General features: G+C 42.8%; 1 protein-coding gene across 1 annotated transcript; it reads left to right on the top strand.

Moving 5' to 3' along the window:
- Positions 1-1,017: 1,017 nt before the first annotated feature.
- Positions 1,018-21,881, top strand: cUnh18orf63 (chromosome Un C18orf63 homolog; the record flags this gene model as incomplete). The annotated part of the gene is made up of 12 exons (XM_080020435.1): positions 1,018-1,145; positions 1,558-1,636; positions 5,988-6,044; positions 6,253-6,364; positions 13,707-13,748; positions 15,052-15,115; positions 15,891-15,987; positions 16,181-16,266; positions 17,555-17,741; positions 19,034-19,852; positions 20,379-20,462; positions 21,759-21,881. The coding sequence occupies 12 exons, from the start codon at positions 1,018-1,020 to the stop codon at positions 21,879-21,881; spliced, it is 1,878 nt and encodes a 625-aa protein (XP_079876561.1).
- Positions 21,882-26,130: the final 4,249 nt, after the last annotated feature.

The following is a 26,130-nucleotide window of genomic DNA, read 5'->3' as shown; positions in this document are numbered from 1 at the left end:
TTATCTCTAAACATAACCATCTCTAACATTATACCTAAATTTAACCATCTCTAACATTTTACTGAAACTTAACCATCTCTAACCTCATAACTAAACTTAACCACATTACACTAACCCTTTCTCCATGGTTATATTAAGTACATTTAAAATAATGTTGAGAACAACCCTAACATATGTTACCTCGCGTTGGCCTAACCTCATAACTAAACTTAACCATCTCTAACATTTGACCTAAACTTAACCATCTCTAACCTCATAACTAAACTTTTTACATTACATTAAGCAGACGCTTTTATCCAAAGCGACTTACAATTGTTCAAACACTGACGGACGCAGCCATCAGGAGCAATTAGGGGTTAAGTGTCTTGCTCAAGGACACTACAGCATGCTAGCAGGAGGAGCCTGGGATCCAACCAGCAACCTTTAGATCACTAGACCACCAGCTCTATCACCTGATCTCTCACATTAAACCTAAACGTAACCACCTCTAACCTTATCTCTAAACATAACCATCTCTAACATTATACCTAAATTTAACCATCTCTAACATTTTACCGAAACGTAACCATCTCTAGCCTCATAACTAAACTTAACCATCTCTAACCTTATACCTAAACTTAACCATCTCTAACATTATACCTAAACTTAACCATCTCTAACCTCATAACTAAACTTAACCATCTCTAACATTATACCTAAACTTAACCATCTCTAACATTATACCTAAACTTAACCATCTCTAACCTTACACCTAAACTTAACCATCTCTAACATTATACCTAAACTTAACCACCTCTAACCTCATAAATAACATTTTTCAGACTACTAAGCCAGAGGAACAATGGGCAGTCCCCGTTTTTACAGCCAATGTCCGGTCGACTTTTACTTTCTGAACTTGTACTTTTTCCGCCTCTGCTTAAGAAATGAAATCATTTGAAAGTTTAACATAAAAATGATGATAAACCCTTTTTTGTCACCTGCCCTAGTTATGATCCCCAGTCTCTCTGTCTATCTAGGATGAGTGGAGGAAAGGAGCAGTCCCTGTTCTTCCTGGGTGTCCCCGACCTGCGACGGCTCTGCTCCGTCACCCTATCGCTGCAGGAGGACCCTGGGGAGGCCAGGAGCACACAGGTGAAAACCTGCAGGTATTTAACTGTGCCGTGGTTAGGAAATATATTTGGTGGTGATGCACAAATTTCAGAATAGCACAGTATTTGGATCACCATCTATTTAGAATCTGGTCAAAAAGGCGAAACAAGTGAAACCATGGTCAAACAACCCTTCAACACCACAGAATTGTGTAGCCAGGAATTAGGGTTATTAGTTTAATTTACTGTACTCAATCCCTTACAATTACCAATTGTACAGTCAGTCTATTATTCATTATTTTGCATCATTATGTTGGGCTCTGAACTAATCAATGTCAATGTGCACTAAATGTTCGCACCGTGTGTGTGTGTCTGTCTGTCTGTCTGTCTGTCTGTCTGTCTGTCTGTCTGTGTGTCTGTCTGTGTGTCTGTGTGTGTGTGTGTGTGTGTGTGTGTGTGTGTTCCCCAGAGGGCTGGCACTGCTGTACTGTGACATCTTAGCCTCCCCTGCTCTTGATTCCTTCACAGACATCATGTTGGTCATGACTGTAAGACAAGCGCACGTGTGCACCATTTTGGTTTTGCGTACTTGTAGCTCTACAAGATCTTAGGTCCTGCATTGCATACAGACACACAATGCCTGTACACACAAAGACACCTATCCTCTGTTTTGATGTGAAATTGGAATAATTGCATTTTAAATCATTTCAGTAATCATTCTATTTATTAAAGTCTAGTTCTAAAGTGAGTTATAACATATTGTAGGGTTTTTGACGTATTGACACTTTCACTTATAATTCATCATTCATAATTGATAATTTGTTTGCTCTTTATGTGTGTGAGAAAACACGTTTATCTGTGTGTTGTTGACAAATGGGGGTAGCTAAGGGTCGTAATTGCTGTGATAACGGTGAACATAAATTATTCATACATTCATTCTCACCTGAATGTACACACACACCCACAGACACACAATGGTGATAGACTTAAATTTTTTGTACAGCTGAATAAAGCTGCATTTTAAAACTTGGTCACCCCACTTACAGGTATTAATAAAGTCTTATTTTATCTTGTATTCTATATGAGCAGATTATGATTCACAGAGGTTATGTATACAAAGAACTATTTTTTTGCGACCGGATGAGCATGTCACCATCAAGTGAGCACTGAGATGGTGTTATTATGCATTCCTCACATTTAGGATGTTGAGATGTTGGATATCCCCATCAAGCTAATGTTTCTGACAATGAAGCTGAATTACAAAATAAACAATAAAAGCAGTAATGTACAAACTGTAATGTACATGATAGTAAAATACATATCATGATGCACTTGGCACATCCTCAGTGATAGTACCTGTGATCATAGGGTGTTTCGGGTCTTTCAACTTCAGACCCAGGCGACCTGACCGGGAGTGATCAGTTCCCGGCCTGTGTCCAACAAGCATTCATCTCTTCATCTCGTGGTCTCTACGATGGCTTTTGGGAATTTGAGTTGGGTTTCCAGGTCCACCCTCATTTGCCAGTCGCGAGCTGACCCAAGAAGACCTGCCTGGGCTTTTGGGCGCAGGTTTGGATGTTGTCCAGCTCTCACAAATGCGATTTCTTGATTTGATGGTGGGAGATTCTTGCTCCTTTGGATGGCGCTACAGATGAACTCAGCGATTGCTTTCAGCACTTTGTCGTGTTGCCAGCAGTCCCGGCCCTCTCCCAAAGCTTTAGGACAAGCGCTGAGGATTTGCTTCAGTGTTCATCTTCCTTGGCACAAGGGACCTGATGGTGAGTTCCTTGAATGAGGAACTTGATGCAGAAGGGTTCACCCTTCCACAACTCAGACCATGTGACCTTGCGATCCACTGCCTGTTCCCACCTGATCCGTCCACCCTGCTGCCTCATTCCCACCATCTGGCTTGCACACAGCTCCTCGACCCCAGCTCTCACTTCTTTCTGGACCAAGTCCTCTCTTTCCCCTTTGCCTTGATGTAGTTGGTGGTTGTTATGCCGCCCAGTCCTGCTCTGCCAACAGCCACAGATCCCACCAGCGCTCGATGGCGTAGACGTTATTCCGCTTGGTCCACTGCTTCCAGTGCCTGCCACTTCCTTCCAGTCCAATGCCTGCCTGGGAGACTTTTGGATTCCTGGACTCCCTGTATTGCAACACCTCCCTTGCTCTGGCAACCTTGAACTTCTCACCCAGACTGTTAGAGGGGAGTGTCAGTTTATTACTGTTGCCATACAGGGCAATGCTGCTCAGGCTTCTTGGCAATCCCAACCACCTACGGAGGTGACGGCTAATCCTCCCCTCGATTGTTGACAGTGGCAATTCATACACCAGCGGAGGCCACAGTATCCTGGGTAGGATGCCATGCTGGTATATCCAGGCTTTGAATTTCCCCGGTAGTCCTGATCTGTCAACAGTTTTCAGCCATCCCTCTAGTTCTTGGTTGGTTGCTCTGATGGAGGCAGCGTCCTTCAGGGAGCAGTTGAAGGTTTTCCCGAGACTCTTAATGGGTTTTTCTGTTACTGATGAAATCTGGATACCTCTGAGGGAGAAGCGGAACCGGTCTGTAACCTTCCCTCTCTTCAGCACCACAGACCTGGATTTTGACAGTTTGAAAGACATCCGAGCCCAAGTGATTAACCTTCCAAGCACTGGAGGATCCACCTGCTTCCTGGGACTGCCGTGGTTGTAACTGTCAAGTCATCCATGAAAGCTCTGATGGGGGGCTGCCAGACTCCAGACGTGGATACTGGTCCTCTACACTCCTGGGCCGACTTGACCAGCATGTTCATGGCGGGGCAAAAAGGGTCATTAAAATGGTGCAGCCAGTGATGATCCCTTTTTCCAGGCGGTGCCACTCTGATGTGTTGGGCCCAGAAGTAAATCTCAGGTTAAAGATGTTTTTATAATCCAAGATGAGGTCCTTGATGTTACTTGGGATGTGATGTCGTTCCAATGCTGTTTGAACCAGTTTGTGAGGTATGGAGCCAACTGCATTGGCAAGGTCTAACCATAGCATTGCCAGGTCGCCTTTTCCTTCTCGTGCCTCTCGGATGAGCTGTGTTACCACACCGCTATGATCTAGGCAGCCTGGAACCCCTGGAAATCCACCCTTCTGCACAGAGGTGTAGATGAAATTATTCTTCAGGAGGTACTCTGTCAGGTGTTTGGAGACGATACTGAAAAATATCTTCCTTTCCACGCAGAGCAGTGAAATGGTCCTAAAGTGCTCGACGCTAGTAGAGTTCTCCTCCTTTGGAAACCATACTCCTTCTGCAAATCTCCATTGTTGGGCTACCTTCCCCTTCCCCCAGATCACCCTCAGGATCTTCCACAGATGGAGCGTGAGCTTGGGGCACCTCTTATATACCAGGTAAGGCACTCCACTGGGTCCAGGTGCTGAGCTGGCCCTAGCAGCCTTGACCACAGCTTGGTGTTAAAGGTTAAAGGTGTTAAAGTCAGTGGTTGGTATAGGAGGGCTGTTCAGGGCTCTGCACTCTCCTAAGTCTACTCCTCTTTCTGCATCGCTGTGTGTGTTTTTCAGATGGTTGTCAATGTCCTCTCTCTCGAGCACACGAGTTGGTCGTTGCGCTTCTGTCCTAGCAGTTGTTTGGTGAATCCATATGGATTAGCTAGGAAGGCAGCACATTTCCTAGTTCTTTTTCTGGTACGCCTCCTGTGCCACTCTGCTCTACGGAGAGTTATGAGTCTCTTTATGAGGATGTTATGGAGTTCTGCAAGCCCCTTCTCCTCCTCACTAAACTCCTTGAACTGCCTTTTTAGAAGTCGCAGTTCCTGTCTCAACTGCGTGATTTTCTCTGCCCTGCGGTTCTTGATGTATTGGCCTTTGGTACCACGCTTCTCCACTGTACCAAACCTCTCAGTGCCGAGGCTAATGCTTATGGTCATCGAATTGGCGGCACTCATTCTTGCTGCTGGCTGGGGGCCACTAAACTCGCGGGTGTTGTTGAGCTGTGGATGGTACTAGAGCTTCTGGAACTCGGAGGTTCTGGGCACTGTGGGGAGACTCCTGGCCTGGCTCCTCCTGCGTCTCACCAAGGTTGCTTCTTGTGCGTTGCTCCAGCTGCTCGCCTACCAAACACTGCATCTTGGCCTGGTGATTCTTCAAGCCCCGCAAGTTTTTGCAGCTCTTGGCACATATGCATAGCACTCTCGTTGTCGTTGTTTCAGTTGCATGGGTCGTTGCCTGGTTGTCTGTCCGTTTGGGGTGCTCATTCTCCCCCCCTCTCGGGCTCCACTGGGGGTTCGTTTTCTTGGGACTTTTCGTAGCTTAATTGTACAAAATGTACAAACAAAAGAAAATTGCTTTTTTTAATTTGAAGAGTCCCTCCATCTGCCGCAAATTAAATGCAGTCCAGACTAGGGTTGTATGCCACAGAGAACTATATGTGTGTGTGAAGCTCACGCAAACAATAACGTATACTGGATTCCTTACATTCCTCATCTTCTAATCAGGCCCCACACACATAAACACACAGTAGAGTGAAACTGCTGATAATAAAATCCTCATTACCCATTGTAACATACACTTATCAACAAGGAGTCGCCCCCACCCCCCTCATTGCTGGTGTACATACCAGGTGAAAGAACCTCCCAGCTTTGTTACACCTTTACTAGCTGTAACTTACGTTTAATCTTTTACTCAAGGAGCCACTGTACGGCACAATTCATTGTAGCTGTGTGTGGAAGGGATGTTCTGATTGTTCGTTAATAAAATGTCATGAATCACACTGAACACGTTAACTAAAGGAGGCCATTTCTTGTCTTACCTTGAAACACTTTGAAAGTTGCTTTGACTGATGTAATCAAGAGATTCATGAAAACTTTTCAATTTAACAATCTGGACTTTGACTGTTAAGCTTGATTCTACTGTTTCAGATTGATTTTTACAAGAAAGGCATCATCCAAGCTTACGGACACAGACACAATTTACAGGTAGAAAGGATGGATGGATAAGATGGGTGCATCTAAGTGCTGATGGTTGGATTTTCCCCGAAAGATATTCCTTTGTCAAGTAGTGTGTGTGTGTGTGTGTGTGTGTGTGTGTGTGTGTGTGTGTCTGTCTGTGTGTCTGTCTGTGTGTCTGTGTCGGCGTCTGTGTCTGTGTGTCTGTGTGCGTGCGTGCATGTACTTGTGCATGTAGCTGGGTTCTCCTCAGTGTGTTTCACCAGGTGTTCTCCAGTGCTGCCTGTCTTACTCTCTGATTGCCAGACTGTCTCCCTGCTGGAACAAGGCCGGCCCTTACCTGCTCTCAGGTACTAAACACCATCCACACTAACAGGTCAGATACAGATCTATCAGTCACAGGGGATAAAGGGTATTTCAATGCTTGTGCTGTCTAGCCATCACCTTGGTCTCAGTCTGATACTGAAATAACTTTATGATCATAACCTGTGTGTGTGTGTGTGTGTGTGTGTGTGTGTGTGTGTGGGTGTGGGTGGGTGTGTGTGTCTGTGTGTGTGGGTGGGTGTGTCTGTGTGTGTGTGTTTTTTGAGGGCAGATAGATGATTGACTTTGCAAGTCTGTCAAGGCAAAAAATGTGACATTTACCTCTTAGTGACACAACAAGGGGAAGTGGGAAGGGAAGTGACCAGTATAAAAGACTCAGTCACAACATGCATGTGCGTTTAATATCATATGTGCCGATATTGTGCTCCATAATTTATTATATCAGCAGGATAAGAACTATACTTTATAGGTTCATCATGACGAAATGGAAGGCATTGATTCTTTTACCAATTTCCTGATCAATGTCGATTGTCTTTTCTCACAGATCTCACAGATTTTTAGAAGAATAAACCACAAACTCTTTAAACTTCTATTTGCATGATGCAGACAGAGGAGTGAAAAACCTGAATGTGGTGTAAACATGCTCAAGTTAGATCAATAAAATAAACATGCCTGAGGTTTGTTTTGTGTGTGTCCGTGTTTGCATGTGTGTAATTTTATGTGTGTTTGCCTGTGTGCGTGTGTGTGTCAGTGTTTGATGATAAGACACTAGAGAAGGCCTCTCTATCCCTGGACCTGGTGGTCACCAGCATGTTTAAAAAGCTCTAAAGCTCTTAACCAAATATAAATTACGTTTCAGGCAAAGTCAAAAAACACAACTGAAATCCCATTGGGTTATAGAACGGAGCTGAACCTTTACATGCAAATTCACAAAAGCATTGCTTAACCTCCACAAATAGCGAACTGTGCTGCTACGCAAATACGCTTTGGTGCGCTGGGGCAATTTCTGTATATTTAAATAAGGTATGAGGTGCTTCCTATAGGCGACATACTGAGGCAGCCGGGTGGGACGGGGTGGCCTCCCGAGGGGGTTGTGGAGAGGGATGATCAGGACGCAATATGCTCCCCTTTCTCCCTCTCCATGCGTAATGGCGAGGGAGCCAGTGGCATAAGTACCGACCGACGGTGCAGCTGCACCAGGGCTTATGGTGTGCCAGCGATCGGTGCGCCTGCGATCTGCACTCCACTGTGCTCTCCTGTGCCCAGTTCCTCCCAATAAAGCAACAAAAGTGTGTTTTTATTTTAGATGTAGGTTACTTTATTTTACTCCATTTCCTTATGGAAACAAACAAACACTGTGTGTAACAATGGGGACAATGTATACACATTTTATTAATGTAATAAAGGAACTGTGTGGGAAGAGTACGTTTTTTTATAGATTTACTCATACTATTTCAATGTTTTATAGTCACTGCACATTAAGCCAAAAAAAATAAAAACAACTAAAAATACAGAAAAGTAAAGCGTGTTTGAATCGGCATCTCCGCAGATCCGCTATCAGATGCAAAACAAGGGAAAATTGCACTCAGCAAAACATTATGGGCGTGTTTGCACTGACAAATCGTTAGCGCAATATCTTTTGTGAATCGGTTTCTAAGACGCCGCAGAAAGCGGGCACAATTGATGCGCAATCCTTGGAGCTATTGGCAGCTGCAATCTATTCTCTGTGAATTCGCCCCTCAGTGCGGTTACATGCACTTCACTAAACCGTCCACAATTCAGTTATGGAAATATTCTGATTGTTGCAACTGTCATGTAGACAAGTTAATCACAGTTCAATGTTTTCACAATTGATAGGTTAACTTTTTACAGGATATATCATTTAAGACTTGTGGATGGCTTTGACTATCAAAACACTGTTTAACCACTTATAAGCGTGCAGGAATTCGTTTTTAACCTGATTTGCCAGAATTATTGAATTACATTTACATTACAAGTCTGACTTTGAGTGGATGGAATGCAAACAAGGCAACTGTCTGAGGGCTGGTTTTCAATCTGGAGAGTAGCAGCTTGAGGGCGCCCGGTGAGTAATCTGGGTCAAATGTGACCCGGTCAGTCCCTTGACCTCAAGCGGTGTGGGGAGAGGGACAGGTGTCAGTCCTAGCTGGCGTGCTAGTCCCAGGTCGAGAAAATTCATCCGCCCCGGAATGTATGAGAACGGAAGAAGAGAGTGTTATACCCCCCCCCCCCCCACGAGAGGGTAGCCGGGAGCAGAGGACGGGAGAGAGGGTTGGAGCTGGAGCGGCCAGACCTACGGTTACGACCAAAGCTAAGAGGGACCCAAATGCACGACAGAGATGGGAGGCAGACAGGGGGTTAGACAAAGGATGTTTATTAGACAACACGGTGGAGATGGCCGGAGGGATCCGGTCAGGCAGGGATGGAGCAGGGCAAGTGAAGTCAAGTCACACTTTATTTATAGAGCGCATTTCATACCAGGGCAACACAATGAACTTTACAAAGAAATACAAAAGACAAAAAAGAAACAGAGACCATAGTTGTCAGCTGGTCATTACAAAAGAATGCCCCCCGAAACAACAGCAACACCAAAAGCAACAACAAATACAACAAAAACGGCAATAAAAGGACTCCAACCACAGTGGCAGCAACAGAAAACAACAACAGCGGCAATAACAGCCACAGAAACAAGGGCAGCGGCAACATCTACACCTGCAGCAGCAACGTACACGCAAAGACATCACCAGAACCGTAAGCTTTCACCGGAACTGGAAAGGTCACTCAGGTTAGAGTGACCTGGTTATGTTGACGTATAAGGTTACGTTAAGTTGAGGCACAAGGTTAGCAGCAGCAACGACAACACTAGTTAATGTAATGTTAGCGGCACCAACAACAGCACCAGCAGCAACGACAAAACCAGCAGTGTCAATACCAGCAGCAGACATCAGCACACAAGCGAAGACGTCACCGGGACAGGAAGTGGTAGCTCTTCACCGGAACCAGAAATCTCCTCATCTGTATTGAGTCAGTGTGTACCATCTCATCTCAACGAAGTAAAGCACAGCAAAGACGTTACTAAAGCCGGTAGCCCTCACCGGAATTGGAAATTTCAACTGTGTGCACCATCTCATCTTAATCCAGTCACCGTCCTTTAACTAGCGCCCCTAAGTTACGGGTCAAATTTCCAAACAGACCTCGGGAGGGAGATCCTGTTGGCTCTCTCTGAAAACACACCCTTCTTATGATCCTCTAAGTGTAATATCACAACAGAAACAACCACAGCAACAAAAAAAGCAGCAACATCAACACTAGCAGCAAGCAACAGCAAAACCAAGCAGGAGCAACAACAGCAACGCACATGCAAAGGCCTCAGCGGAACCAGAAGTGGTAGCTCTCACCCGAACTGGAAGTCACTCAGGTTAGAGATGTTGAGTTGAGGTACAAAGTTAGAGATGTTTAAATTAGGGTATAAGCTTAGAGATGGATAAGTTTAGGTTTCAGTCTAGGGATTATGTTTAGGTATAATGTTAGAGATGATTAGGTTAAGGAATAAGGTCAGAGATGGTTAAGTTTAGGTATAAGGTTAGCAGCGGCAACGACAACAGCAGCAATGACAACACTCGCGGCTACTGTACCAGCAGCAGCAACAGCAGCGACAGCGCACAAGCGAAGACGTCACCGGAACTGGAAGCTGCAGCTCTCACCGGAACCAGAAATCTCATCTGTATTGAGTCAATAGTTCTCAGGGAAGCAACGCACAGCAAAGACGTCACCGGAACCAGAAGTGGTAGCCCTCACCGGAAACAGGAATTTCATCTCTGTGCACCATCTCATCTTAATCCAAGCACGGTCCTTTAATTAGCGTCCCTAAATTAATAGGAATAGGAAGCGGGAGGAAGCAAATAGAGGTTAAACAATAATGGTCCCAGAATCGAACCTTGGGGCACTCCACATACAATATCCACTTTGTTTGACACGAAATCTCCAATGGACACAAAGAACTGCCTGTCCTGTAGGTAGGTTTTAAACCAATTTAGAACCGGGCCGGATAGGCATTTTTGTAATCTCGCTAATAAAATCTGATGGTCAGTGTCGAAGGCAGCACTGAGATCCAGGAGCAGAAGAACAGATCGTTTTTTTGCATCAGTGTTTGTGTAGATCGTTCAGAACTTTAATAAGTGCTGTTTCTGTGCTATGGTGAGGTCGAAAGCCAGATTGATAGGTGTCTAAAAGGTTGTTTGAGATTAGGTAGTTGTTAAGCTGAAGGTAAACTGTTTTTTTCAAGTATTTTTCTGAGGAACGGCAGGTTGGAAATGGGCCTGTAGTTGGCAATAACTGTTGCAGCGAGATTGCTCTTCTTCAGGAGTGGTTTAATGACAGCTGTTTTAAATGCTGCAGGGAATATACCCGATTGAAGAGAGCCATTTAAAATCTCTAATACCTCATGCGCTAGGCAGTTAAAAACTGTTTTAAAAATGTGGTAGGGAGGGGGTCCAGGCAGCAGGTGGAGGACCTGAGCTGACCAACAATATCGTCCAGTCTTTATGTCTAAGGGGACGAAATGAGACATGGCAGCAGTCATATTACTGGGGAACTGAAGGGTAGGTTCATTTCTGGATGTTGAGGCACTAATATTCTATCTGATAGCTATAATTTTGTTACTGAAGAATGTAGCAAACTCCTCCCATTTTTCAGTGGAGAGCATCTGACGGGGTTGTAGATGGTGGAATAATAAGTTGATCAACAGTGAAGAAGAGCACTTTACTATTGTTGAGGTTTTCATTAATGATTTTTGAGAAGAGAGACTGTCTGGCCTGTTTAATTTCTATATTGTATCGATTGAGTCTCTTTGTAAATTTCATGATGAACCTGAAGATTTGTCTCCCCATTTTCGTTCTGCCTGATTACACTTTCTCTTAAGCTGTCTAATAATCGCTCCATTTCTCCATGGGGCTTTTCATTTTTCTATGTTCTAGGTGCAATCTTATCAATGACATTTTGTAATTTGGAGTTGAAGTTGTTCACAGGATCCTCAGTTGATTCCTTGAACAGCAGTTACTCATTTACAATTCTCTTAAAAGTTTCAATAGTATTATTGTTAATGATACCTTTAATTGTCAGGGTACCCCTGTGTTGTACAGGAAGAGCAGACACATCAAAGTAAATGCAACAGTGATCTGAAATAGCAACATCCATGACATAGGGTACAGTGATATTTAGTCCTTTTGATATGACTAAGTCCAGAGTATGCCCCTTATTGTGGGTGGGTCCAGAAACGTGCCGAGTGAGGTCAAATGCCTCCATTAGGCTAATGAAGTGTTGAGCATCTGGGTCTGTTTGATTGTCAACATGAATATTAAAATCACCTGAGATAATCACACAATCATAATCAGTGGAGACCTTGGACAGTAGCTCAGAGAATTAATCAAGAAAGCCACATTTAGATTTTGGTGGCTGATAGACAGCGATGATTAAAATCGGGGGACTGCAGTTTATAGATATAGCAAGGTGTTCAAAAGACGTGAATTCTCTGAGGAGGATTTCCTTGCAGGTATAGATATCAGAGGAGACAGCAGCTATTCCACCGCCTCTCTGGTCATCTCTAGTTGTTTGGATGAACTTGAAATTAGGAGGTGCTATCTCAATGAATGCGACTGAGCCATTTCTATCCAGCCAGGTCTCAGTTAATAGAGCAAAATCCAGGTTATCAGTACTTATAAGCTCATTAACTAAAAATGACTTGTTAGTTAGTGACCTTACATTTCATAGAGACATTTTATGGTTCTGGGTGCATGGCTTTGCGGGGTACTGAGAGTTTGAGTTTGAACCGGTAGCAAATTCTTTCGATTCCTGTATGATACAGGGAAGTTATGTAATTTCGGTCTATGGTTTATAAGTACAGGAATTTGTAGAGCAGAGTGATAGTCATTAATGTCAAAGTGGATCGGACTCACCAAACATCAGCAGCGAATAGAAGATTTCAGCGTAAGTTCCAAGGCAGGGATGATGACCGGTTAGGAGGGGTCCAATGGCCGGAAGGATTCAGTCGGTTAGGGATGGAGCAGGGCAAGGCAGGAATGATGACCGGGCAGGAGGGGTCCAGGATCCAGGTGGAGAGACGGGGAGCCGGGCTGGATGGAGAGAGACGGACAGGCTGGGTCGAGGAGTGGAGACAAACAGGTTAGGGCAAGACGAAGCAAGGAGACATCAACTAGGAGCTAGGAACAAAGGGTTAGGAACTAAGAGCTCGGCACTCGGCGTAACTTGGGTAAGCTAGTTGACGGTCTGGCAATGAGTTACTGGGGAGCTGGAGAATGAATACTGTGTGGATGACAAAGGTATTTGATCCCAGGTGTGTGAAATTGGCTTAAGGGAGGAGCCACGGATGGGTCAGGAGCGGCCTCTAGTATTGCTGGGAGGCCGTGGGCCTAACACAAGGGACCTTTCAATTTAGGCAACTACGCCTCATGATACACCTCTCTTTAAGCCTTAATATCCTCTTTATGGAAGAATCATTTTCAAAACCACAACTTGAGACTCTAAAGTCCTGTGTGAAATGAGATATATGGAATGTATTGACTTGGTAAAGTGTCTTTGAGCTGAAAACTATTTCCACCTGAAATAGTTTTCTGTTGAGGCTGATTGACCTACACCCCACTCAGATGAAGAGAGAATTGTCTTTTGCCTTGACTTTAATGAACTTTTTTTAGTAGTGTACCCCCCTCTAAGATCTTTTTTTTTCAACTGAGTACCCCCTTCACTGGCATTGGGAGAAAAACAAGCAAAATGAATATAAACTATGCACTGTATGTGCGCCGTATGTGTTTTTTTTTAAACATTATATATAACCAATATTTTTTAACACATTTTTTTTAATTGTCGGAGTACCCCCTGCAGTACCCCCTGCAGTACCCCTAGGTGTGCAAGTACCCCCATTTGAGAAACAGTGAGCTAGAGCAGTGTATTTCAGAGCTGCGCCCACAGATGTTGTCGCAGGAGGGCCCTCATCACTGTAAACCTTCAAGCAACATGAGGGAGCTCATAGGTTTAATTATTTGTTCTAATAATTGTGATCACAATAATACTGAATGTAGAGAATCTAGGGGAGGGGTTCCCAAACTGGCGTCCATGGCCCACTAGGGGTTCGTTGAAGAATTTCAGGAATTCTGCGGCAAAATTATTATTTTGGTTGATTGTTTTAAATTCACTGGTGAAGCATAATATTGAAGCAGAATTAATATCCGTGAAAGATAAATAACTGTATGAGCATGTGTCGTGGTCCGGTATAGGAACAGCATGTTGCAGTTGGTTTATAAAAGCATAATAACCGGTGCCCATTTTTCTCAACAGGAAAGGACTTTCTGACTGAGACTGGGAGGCTAAACGCTGTCAGTAGGTTCCAATGCCGCTTTATCTTTAAAAAACCCTTATCTGGAACTGTAATATTAACCAACCCACTGAAGATTAGGTCACAATGTTTTTCTTGTGGTCTTAATCACTTAATACTTGCTTTTGTTGCCTTTTACCTCATTCAACACTAGTTATTGAGAGAGCATGATGTTTTTAAATGAAACACAATTAAACAAGATCCAAGTAAAGCTTCCAACCAGCAGGTATAAACCTGCTGTAAAAACGCCACCTGCTGACTGACCGTATGTGTGTGTGTGTGTGTGTGCGTGTGTCAGGCATGCAGCTGAGCACCACTGCAAACCAGCTGTGCATTAGTGTTGAAGCCAGCACTGTTAGACTGCCTCCCATTGAAGTGAGTTAAGATACTTGTGTGTATGTCATGAGTATATTATGGTCATGCATTCACAAGGGCGTCTGCAAAAAGTCATCTTCAATATTTTAGATTCAATTTCAGAAGTATTACGCAGTACAACATTTGAATTTATGAGGTCTTAATTTCAACATAAACATTTTGTCTGGTTTATTTTATTTTGTATTTACCTGTTCAAAGTTATGTGGGGAAAAGTGGATTGTTTGATTTTTTTACAGTGCTGAATCACTTGCCTTGCTTTCTGACCTAAAAAGGAAACTGTATAATAACATAATAACATAACATAATAACAGTGGATATCGTCTAGGTCATAGCCTACCCTGTTTCTATCAAATACTGACCTCTGCTCTGCACCAAATATATAATACTTGCCTGCAATACTTTATTGAATGAGAGAGAGATGATTCATCCAAAAATCTAGTTACATTTTGTCTTAAAAGGTATTCAATTTCACTTTCTGATACTCGCAGACACCCTGTTTAAGTATGTATGTGTGCCTGTGTGTGTGTGTGTGTTTGTGTGTGTGTGTGTGTGTGTGTGTGTGTGTGTGTTTGTGTGTTTGTGTGTGTGTGTGTGTGTGTGTGTGTGTGTGTGTGTGTGTGTGTGTATGTATAATAGTGTTTATTTATGGCTCACTTTAGGTGTGTGCGATTACCAAGCATTCATATCTGTGTGTGTGTGTATGACATAATGTGCACTTATCATTAAGGCTGGTTACCGGAACCCTTTTATCCATACATAAGGATATCATTAGAACCAAAAGAGTACCAATGTACGAGAGAAAATTCAGTTGCCAAATTTCATTACCTATTTAGTTTATCGTGTGTGTGTGTGTGTGTGTGTGTGCGTGTGTGTGTGTGTGTTCCAGTTGGAGGAATTTGAGCTCCCTCCCGTTATGTTAAAGAACTTCTTCAGTCACCATGACTGTTCTCCACACCTCCTCCATGGGTGTTGCCATCTGGTGCTACATTCTGCCCAGGTACGTGTTCATTCAAATCAACGATCCAACTATTTCCCAATAAAACTTTAGGTCTAGCTGAAATATAAATTCAGTCCTCAGTACAATCATTTTCTATCATGTACAGTTACAGTATTCCCTCTCGTGTTCATGTGGAGTAACGAGATCCTTACAGTCATTAAGCACTTAATTTTAAATTATGGGCATCCACCAGAGAAGAGAGTCATCTGCCGTGGAAACCTTCGATATATTTTTTATTTTTTACTTTACCTTTATTGTACCAGAATCTCGTTTACAAGAGAGATGTGGTCAAGAAGAATCAGCACTCAGGTTGAAAGAATCCACAACGTAAAACGCAACACATAAAAGACACAGCAGTAGAGTTTACACCTTGAAACGGGAGAGAATAATTGATAGAGGAGGTGGACATCTAGGACAACAATTTAAATCTCTTGCTTAATGACCCTCCTTCTGGAAGCTGCTTCATTTCTTTTCTCTGAAAAATAGTGAAGTTGTTTGTAAGTTTGTTTCCTCTAGAGAGCACCCGTCATGTGGAAGTCCTGGTTCATTTTTATCATGTTTTGGCTTTCCCGAATTTCCCCCGGGGGATTAATAAAGTGCTGTCTTATCTTTTCTCAGCCACTTTGTGTCATTGTGATATCTAACAGAAGGACACTCTAGAGCCCTAGAGTGTTTTGAGGGCAGATAGATGATTGACTTTGCAAGTCTGTCAAGGCAAAAAATGTGACTGTGTGTGTGTGTGTGAGAGAGTATATAATTGTATGTGTGTCTTTAGTATGAAGAGAGGCCAAATTATCAGTGTTAGTCATCAGCTGCCCAGTGATGGCCCCTTCAAGACCTACCATGACCTACAGAACCACTGGCACAGCCTGGTACACACACACACACACACACACACACACACACACACACACTCACACACATACACGCACACGCACACACACAGCTCAGACTCATGTAGTTTAACAGTGTGTGTGTGTGTGTGTGTGTGTGTGTGTGTGTGTGTGTGTGTGTGTGTGTGTGTGTGTGTGTGTGTGTGTGTGTGTGTGTGTGTGCGGATTACAGTATGGTTACTGCCTTCCTGACTTGTCAGTTGAAGAAGAGGTCTATTGCAGCATTTACTTTAAGATGGTTGGAGAACGACTCTTCACGTATCCTGTCAATAAACTATCCATCTGTCATGTATCAGTCTGCGTGTGTCTGTCCGTCTGTCTGTCCTCTGTACTGAGGGTAGTGTGTTTCAAGACAAGAGACAGTCACTGGTTCACACCCTGCCAGAACACCAGTAGACACCACATGCCTTAGTGCTCTTGAGCAAGGCACTGAACTTAGTCCACGTTACTCACCCACTATTTGACCCAAGGGAAGTTGGGTTTTTAGCATAACAATTTAGAATCAGAATCTTTATCCACCAAGTGGTGGTTCATGCAGGTCCCAACAGGGATAAAAATACAAATATTCAAACAAGAATAAAAAATAAAAAAAGAATTAAAGAAATGTGTAATTTAACAGATATACACATAAAATATACAAATACACATTTATAAAAACAACATGTGTGCAACAAAATGGTTACAATATAAGTATAAATATTTGGTTTGTGCAGGTAGAATGTGACCGTGTAATGTACGGGAATTTACACTATAATCACTTTACGCTTCACATTAGACCAAAGTGACTATACAGTAGCAGTCATCACACTCATTGTCAACAAAACTTAAAATCTTGTTCTTATAAGGTCAAGTTTGTTGATTTCTGTCATATTATTTAATGTGCTATACACCGTCTCTGTGTTTGTGCGTGTGTGTGTGTGCGTGTGCGTGTGCGTGTGTGTGTGTGTGTGTGTGTGTGTGTACGCACGCCATAATATTAAAAACCACTATCAGGTGAAGTGAATAACATTGCTCATCTTGTTCCAATAGCACCTGTCAAGCGGTGGGATATATTAGGCAGCAAGTGAACAGTCAGTTCTTGAAGTTGATGCGTTGGAAGCAGGAAAAATGGGCAAGCGTAAGGATCTGAGCCACTTTGACAAGGGCCACATTGTGATGGCTAGACGACTGTGTCAGAGCATCTCCAAAATGGCAGGTCTTGTGGGGTGTTCCTGGTATGCAGTGGTTTGTACATACCAAAATGGTCCCAGGAAGGACAGCCACCTCGCAATTTACAGGACTTGCAAAGAAAGGATCTGCTACTAACGTCTTGGTGCCAGATACCACAGGACACCTTCAGAGGTCTTGTGGAGTCCAAGCCTCGACGGGTCAGAGCTGTTTTGCCAGCAAGAGGGGGAGCTACACAATATTAGTGGTTATTAGTGGTGGTTTTAATGTTATGGTTGATTGGTATATATATACGCTTTGAAGACACACTGAACTTGTTTATACTCTTTATTTGAACTGACAGCTTAATCGTTTAACCTTAACTGGAGTTGTGTGGCAGTTACCCACTTAGCTGTATCAGACTGCAGCCCCTGCAGTGCTGCCCCAGGGTCGACCTGCAGGGGGCACTGGACACCTTCTTGTCAGACCTCAGGAAAAAACTGCAGAGTGTGTGTGGCCTGCCGGTCAGTGTGACCACTAAACCGTGCTACCACACTGCCGATCTGACCAGCGCAGCCTCACCACAGGTACACACACACACACACACACACACACACACACACACACAGTCTACTCATGCAAAGTCACACATATACTGTATTGCACACATCCTGTGTTATGTACTACAGTCTCTGTTGATGACAGTATGTCACACACATACACACTCATGCTATATAACACATACATAATGTAATACACATACTCGTAATACTTGATTTCACACATACTTTATTCAAAGTGCACATAATTGTATTACACACGTTTGTATTATTCGCAAACATACTGCACCCACTGTGCAAACGCTCACATATTTACAATCTCACACACACACACACACACACACACAGGAGGTATTGTTTAACATCCGTGTGAGAAACTTGAGTTGCGCAGAGGAATGAGGAACGTTACAACATCCTTTCCCTGATGGTGAAGTTCATGCGGAGAGTTTTATGAGCGCTGAGCTCCGTCCCTCCAGCTCAAAAGAGTCAACGCACGGGAAAGACCGCTGCTCGAAGGACATCTTTCTGGGAAGTTTTATGACGAGCCTTCCTTTAACTGACCATAAACCATGTGCAACCTTACAGGGTGTGAAATATATTTTGATTTAGATTACATTTTCCTTTTTTTCAGCACTGTGAGGAGAAATGACTCGACGGTGCAGAGGTGCATCCATCCTGTTAGGGATGTCTGTTATGGTCACACCGCCCGTGACGGGGCTGCAGCGTGAAGCCAAGTGGTCTCTGTGCCCCTGGCTTCTGTGGGCGTGTCAGCTCAAAATCGACTGGCTGTTGTGGGCGTGCCAAACATTTCAAACCTTTCCTTTCCATATTTAATATACATTATATACATTGATGATACTGTGAACTTTATTTTAAATTAAAATGGTATCGCTGTTTACTTAGCAAAATAAATTACCTCGCAAAGTTTCCGAGGGGTAATCAAAGAGGTTATCTATAGGCTGTTCCCCTATTATTTTTCGTTTACGAGACGTAAGCACCATTTAGATGAACATTCATGGTAGGGGATCATCATAGTTTCCCTTATCTGTTATCTCCAGAGCAAGAATTAGAGAGATATGGAAGTTTGAACTGAATCATACCTAACAATAAAAATCTTCTCAGATTGGGGTCTGAAAGACAAAAGCAAATCATCACATTGGGTTTGTGGCCTTATGCGTATCAAATTGAAGGCCCTTGATATACTGTAAAAAAAAATAAAAATAAAGTTGAGAATCACTATATTAGACATTGAAACTGCAGTCAGTGAGATGGCTACAGGAAAAACTCCTGTGTATTACATTTCAGCCCTTAATTTTCAGACTAATTTTCAGATGTTGGAGGGTGAACCACTGAACCTCAGCGCTAAGTCTTCCGTCCGCCCCGTCCTCACCCAGCTTCCTGCCCCAGCCGCCCGGCCAATGAGGCCCTTGTTCGGGCCGCAGCCGCCATCTACACCCCTCCTCTCCCGTCAGGCTGCGGGTCACGGCCCTCAGGATCGTGGGGGGAAGAGAGAAGGGCCTTCATCACCTGTTGACTCCTCTTCTTCTGCGACCTGTTCCCAGTTGACCTCCATGGTCCTCTGTTTGACGCCACCTCTCTCCTCCTCCCTTGCTCCTCCCCCCAGTCCCAAACTGGTTCCCATTTTCAGGAACAGGTCTCTGGCACGACATGTGAATGTCACGCAGCTTCTGGCCAAGAGTCACCGGGAGAGAGGGAGGGTCGCTCTGTGCCACGGAAAGACCAATACATCGGCTCCAGCTCCATCGTCATCTCTTTCATTCTCTTCATCTGGTCCATCCTGGCCCTCCTCTTCCTCATCCAGCTCTCTTTCCACCAATTCTTCTGCCTCCAAGAGGCCCTCGCAGGACGACCTAGTCCGCCTCCCGCTGCCTGTGCCCAGATTCTCCCTTCGCCCCAAGTCAGCTGAGGTCGACTCCGCCCACCAGTCCTGCGATCCCCGCAAAGCCAAACATGGCCTCAGCTTCAGTCCTGACCACATGTCCAGGCCGAACCTGAACCACAGCTTCGTCCAGAGGGCCGGTCTCGGTTATGAGTGTATGGTGCCATCACAGTCGTCCACCCCGACAGCTCCACCTCCATTAGCTGTGGAGCCGTTTGATGTTCCAAGCAGTAGAGTGGTCAGTGATACGTACAATTGTCTCTGATGATGCGTTAAATTCTATGTGAAAAAAGATATAAAGAAAGAAGAGAATAGGTTTATAAAACAACAAAACAATGCTTATTTTGCCATGTACTCACTTAAAACTAAGTTCAAATACTCAATGGAGTTAAAACAGGGTTCAAATGAGCACTGTGTAACATTCTCTAGTGTTGTGCTGTTTGTACAATGAGAAGCATAGAAGTCCAATTAGAACATATTTACTGGTTTTTACCACTTAGATTTGCTTTGAGAATGAGCGACAGGCCAGGGTCATTATTTGAATTATTTTGTTTTATCAGTTATAATTTCATCTCTGCATAGTGAACACTTGCATTCTAATGCTAAGTAAAGAGGAAGATAAATTGAAAAATATATTTTACTTTCAGGTTGCTTAGTCTCACACAGTTGCTGCTTCACAGTACAGAGATCATGAAACTCATTCAGCGCGTACAGTATATTTATTTTATTGAGATTGATAAATAGATTTCTGTGTGTCTTTTAAGGGAGAGAAGTTTGAGTCGAAGCCAAAGAGAGCCAGGTCCGCCATACAAGATGTGGATGTGGAGAAAATGGCCAGAAGCAACCTGGTATGAACAAAACACACCCATCTTTCCCCAGATGTTCCGAAGATACCTTCCTTCACCTGTCCAGCCTCTTAGAGTACATTGAGAGTCTCGCTTTCTTTCTGCCTTCACTGCTTCCACCCTTGCATATTTGCCTCGGTCTGATTTCCATTTAGTAAAATAAAAATCACTTATCATATTTTAATGCATATAATGTATGTATTTATCTATACATTATATGAAGAGAACCACATAATGCCTCTTGCAGTGGCGCTAGTTTCATAGTTTCCTTCTCAACATCTTTTAGCAGGAGGTAAAGTTGAGGAAAGGAGCTCACAGGAGGCCTGCAGGGGTAATGGCTACATTCATCAGTTTTACAGATCCATTCTGTTATTTTAACATTTTTTTAGCACATATTTTACTTTTCCTTATCCCAGAAAAGGTTGACTTATATGTGCCACACAGTTCCTCACATTCACCCTCACAGGGTGACGTAAACTCCAGTTAAAATGTTTTTAGTTGTTTCTTTTATCTTGTGCCTTGCTCAGGGGACTTCGAAAAAGAGAGAGCGTTGCAGAGAAGCGTTCTCTACATCAGTGGTCTTCAAACTTTTTTGGACCTTGCCTAAAATTTTGACTTGGAACAAAAATAAGAAAATACAAATAGAAAATGTGTCATATGAATGACGAAAAATGAATAAAAGAAGAAATGAAGGTTACTGGCGACAAACATTACACATGAATGAACAACAAACAAGAAACATTTCACTGCTTACTATGTTAAATCAGACAGCTCAGACCAATATTAGTCCAAATCTCAATTATTACAAATTGTGTTTCACCATATAATGACCTTTTCATGTTACGATACAATGATGCCACACGATGCTAAACTTTGAAAATTTAACCGTCACCATCCCTAATGTACAATGTGGGAGAGTGTGTGTGTGTGTGTGTGTGTGTGTGTGTGTGTGTGTGTGTGTGTGTGTGTGTGTGTGTGTGTGTGTGTGTGTGTGTGTGTGTGTGTGTGTGTGTGTGTGTGTGTGTGTGTGTGTGTGTGTGCGCATGTGCGCGCACATTCAGGAATGTGTTCATAGCATACCAGATGCAGGTCTGTGGTTGGTCATTTTTTATGATCAGTTCTGTTGAGAGAAGGACTTTATGGGGTGTTGGATGTCAGTGTTCCTTGACACGACTCAACTATAGCAAAACGTCAGTTCATTAAGAAGTGAAAGATGAAGGAAACCATGTTTCTTTCCATCTTTTTTCCCCACACACCAACTTTTTCAATTTCTCTCTCTCTCTGCACATTTGTCCCCAGCTGTCCAAGGTGAACTCTGCAACCCTATTGGCCTGGTTGAAAGGAAGGGGCGTGGCCGTCCGTGCCAGAGACAAGAAGGAGGAGCTGATGTTTAGAGTCATTGGCTGTTTGGCAGAACCCTGAGTTACGTACACACACACACACACACACACACACACACACACACACACACACACACACACACACATCCAAATGGTGAATTTGGTTCCAGTTCCAGTGTTAAGCAGATTTCCCCCCAGATTTCCTATTTAAAAAGGCCTACCATCTTTGTTCAGAATTGGTTGACCTGTTTTACCTGTTTTTTCTGTATTTTCACATTACTGTGTAACTATTCACATAGAGTAGTTATATGAATAACTACCCTCACATAGTTTTGTTTATTTGTTTAATTATTCATTCATTAATTTATTTATTGTTTATGGTATATATATATATATATATATATATATATAATTGTATTTTTCTCTTCATTGTAATAAAATATTGAAATGTGATTTATTCTGAAATAATAAAATAAGCTGTTGTTTTACTCCTTCCTCCTTCCTTCAGTAGTGCAAATCACATAATGAATGTTTGCCTTTGGAATAGTACGTTGCATATTAACCCTGACGTATGAAAACTACATTTGTAGGAAACTGTCAAGTGGTAGGCTGAACACAAGAACAAGACAAAAACAAGACAAAAAAAGCATAGTATAAACAAAGTTCTGCACTTTTTGGGGAAAAATGCTATGGTTGTCACTCAGCCAAAGACTTGTATCATAGCATTTTTTGTTAATATTTATTAAGTAGCATCAACTAGAATTGAGCCATTTTATTTTTTTTAGCTTGTTAAGCCTGTCCAGCATTCTGCCGATGAGCAGAACGCACTGTAGAGCATGCAGACATGCATACATAAATGAAAACTTGCCCCGCACAGTGGCATTTTCGGTATGGTACACTTCAGAGTCTCTTTGTTGGTCCTTATTAACATTCACTGCCAACTTCTACCATTAATGAGCTGTTGCTTTTATGACACACACGCACACACACACACACACAGGCACACACACACACACACACACACACACACATACATACATACACACACACACACTTGCATACACAAAATATTGTTGATATGCATAAAAAGAGCCACACAGAAAATTCAACACACACACACACACACACACACACACACACACACACACACACACACACACACACACACACACACACACACACACATAAACTCTCACACACACACAGGACCTTGGTGCTGAAACAGCAGTCTGACTGAAGTGGAAATTAATCTTCTGACCCTACAACATCAATGGAGGATCAAACTGTGCGGCTTTGACTTTTGAAATGCTGTTCCAGGCTCCGGGAGCGACTGTTGTGATGACCTTGTTCCTCTGTGTTTTCTAACAGACAGGATTCAGGCAGAGATTTAATGAAGCGCATGAATCTCCCGGAGAGGCCATTCACATGGCCGCCAGGGCGGCCTTGCCTTTCAAAGGCTTTCTTTTTTCAGTATCGCCTCTCATTTCTGTCTTTCTTTTCAGTTAAGGGCATCATTTTACAGTCAAAGCGCGCCCAAACGCAACATAAGTCGCTAATGAATTGAAACATTTTTCTTGCCTATATCCAGTCTCGGTTTCCAGTCTTCTCTTTCTCTTATCCATTGCCTTCTTGTCATTTGCCCTTTCTTTCCCAAATCCCGTTTTTCGCTTCCTGCATTGCCATGGTGACAGCCAGCTACTTATGCTGATTACCAAAGTAGATTCTCACAGCTCATATTAAGTTCCTGAATTTTCATGTTTTTAAGTGATTGTTCTCGTTCTTGTTTATGTTGCACATTTTAGGAAAAAGTCTCTTTCTCTGACTCTCTTTTTCAACTTCTTTGTCGCTCCTTCCCGCTTCCTTTGTCCAACATTCTTCCATTTGTCCATTCATACATTAGCGCTTGAATCATTTGTGTGCGCAGGATCTGTATATAGACAGACATGCACACGTACACACACATCCACACACATTTCAAACCTGCCTATATTCCACAAGTTATTTGGTTCCACTGTCCAGGTGTTTCATTTAGACACACATTTAATTTATCTGCCAGTCAACATGCTCACACACACACACACACACCCACACACTCTCACACATAATGTATATACGGTGTCACCTCCTTTAAAACACACACGCACGCATGCACACACATACACTCTCGCCATACCATCCCTCTCATACATGTAAGCATATTAACACATACACTAACACACACATTCTCTACAATTAAGACTCACACACCAAAACACTGTTCTGCTCACACACACACACACAGCCACATATAAACAGACATAACCTAACCTATGACTCTAACCATAAAGGTATAAACATTTATATTCTTTATCCCTAAAACTCACACTGATAACAGCACTGTCTCTGATACATAATGGCATATTAATACAAACAAAAAGTTATCATCACACAGATGGAGTAAAGGGATATACAGTACATTATCTGTGTGTGGCTGCTAAGAACATTGTGTGTATGTGTGTGTGTGTGCGTGTATGTGTGAAGATTGTCGCCCCGAGGGCCTGACATTCCTGCCAGCGAGCTGGGTCTCGCTCTACCCAAATAAGAAACACCTTGCTAGCCACCAGTCGGTTCTGTCTACTATTGTCTTTCTTTCATTCTGTGACATCTTTGTCTTTCTGTTTGAATTTCTGTCTTATATATTAAAAAAAAAGTGGTTAATATGTCTCAGTCATCAAAGGAAGACTGTGGCCCAGAGAAGGCTGGATATGGGTTGAGGGTGATAGCGTACAAGATAGTGTCATCAACATAGAAGCATATCAATTATATATCAGTGCTGATCTGGGAAGGAAATGTTAATTATTTACTGTATGAGGTCAATAGTAATGTATGGATCAGAAGATTGATTTGACAACATCAGCATCAATAGTTTGGTGTTCCCCCAGAGATCTATATTTTCATGACAGTATAACGCAGTATGCCTTCTTAATTCATTATTTTATTCTTATTTATTGTCTTTTGTAAGTGTGTGTCGTTGATCACATTTCAGTTTCAGCTTGTGTTGGGCACACTGTGTTGTTTGTATGAATGGGCTATACTTCAGTCCGATAATCCAGTGTTTACCTAAGAATCTTCTCAGTGGGAAACTACTAGAGAGCTAGAGATTTTCCAACGATGGTTGGAAATCCGAAAGCATGGTAGAGCAGACTCAGTATTTACTCTCTTTTTTATTTTTTTTTATTTTTTTACCTGTGCTGTCAGCATGCTGGGCATACAACACAGAGTATCTTTGCGCCATTGCAGCGAGGACAGAGTTAGTCTGCAAGTGGAGTTCAAGTTTTCAACCTGCAATGAAACTCTTTATTAATTCTTAAATCATCGAGAGTGTCCTGTGGACGACCTGTAGGATGACAAGAGCACAGCTTTTGGTGATACACAGCCACCACCAATCCAAATGTTTACCTAATCCAGTGTTTACCTAAGAATCTTCTCAGCGGGAAACTACTAGAAAGCTAGAGATTTTCCAACAGCTTTGAACAAACGATGGTTGGAAATCCGAATGCATGGTAGAGTAGTAGAGCTCTTTCTGACATACATACCTTTCTAATAATTCTATTAATAGAATGAGTCGGTATGTGCATGCCTGTGCGTGCACAAGAATGTGTCTCTGAGTGCCGGAGAACTATAATGTATGTCCCCACAGGGAAACGGATCTGAATCTGCATCTGGACTGTTACTGCACTAGTTGTAAAAACAGGACACATGTGTTTGCTATTTAAATTTATTTTTTTTTTTTTAATTTTATGCCGTAACCAAAGGAAAGAATCTACACCAAGACAGTATGACATGAGAGCAATTATCTTTTTACTTTTTCAAGGAGTGAGCATTTCCTCGATACCATTAACAGTGTTTTCCAGCGGAAGGTTTTCTTGGTTGGGTGACAATAGAGTTTCTCAAAATGCTTGGTTGGGGACACGTGTGTGTTGGTTCAGCAGTGATTTTTAATTACAGTCTACTCTGCCCATCATCAGAATGGTCTCAATGTAAAGTGCACAGCCATCTCTGTCAACACAGTAACACAGGATTATGGGACAGTCATGAAATAGGCTTTTCTGATCAAGCGATGTACTTTGGATGAGGCGACGGCTTCGTACAAAATTCAATATTCTGCTTTTCGCGTCAAGTTGAGTTGATTTTAAGACATTAGGACATTTATCGTAGTTTGAGTCCCTAAAGGCTTCACACACTAACATTTGCAAGACAACATAGCTACCCAAAGCCTGCAGACGGGCAACGAAAAAAACACCAAGGAACTCAAACACAATTGAATCAATAAGCTTTGCGCGCAATATGTT

The sequence above is a fragment of the Zeus faber genome, assembly GCF_960531495.2.
Source record: "Zeus faber genome assembly, chromosome: 19".
In the NCBI taxonomy this organism is placed as follows: domain Eukaryota; kingdom Metazoa; phylum Chordata; class Actinopteri; order Zeiformes; family Zeidae; genus Zeus; species Zeus faber.
This window is presented reverse-complemented; position numbering and strand designations above follow the sequence as displayed.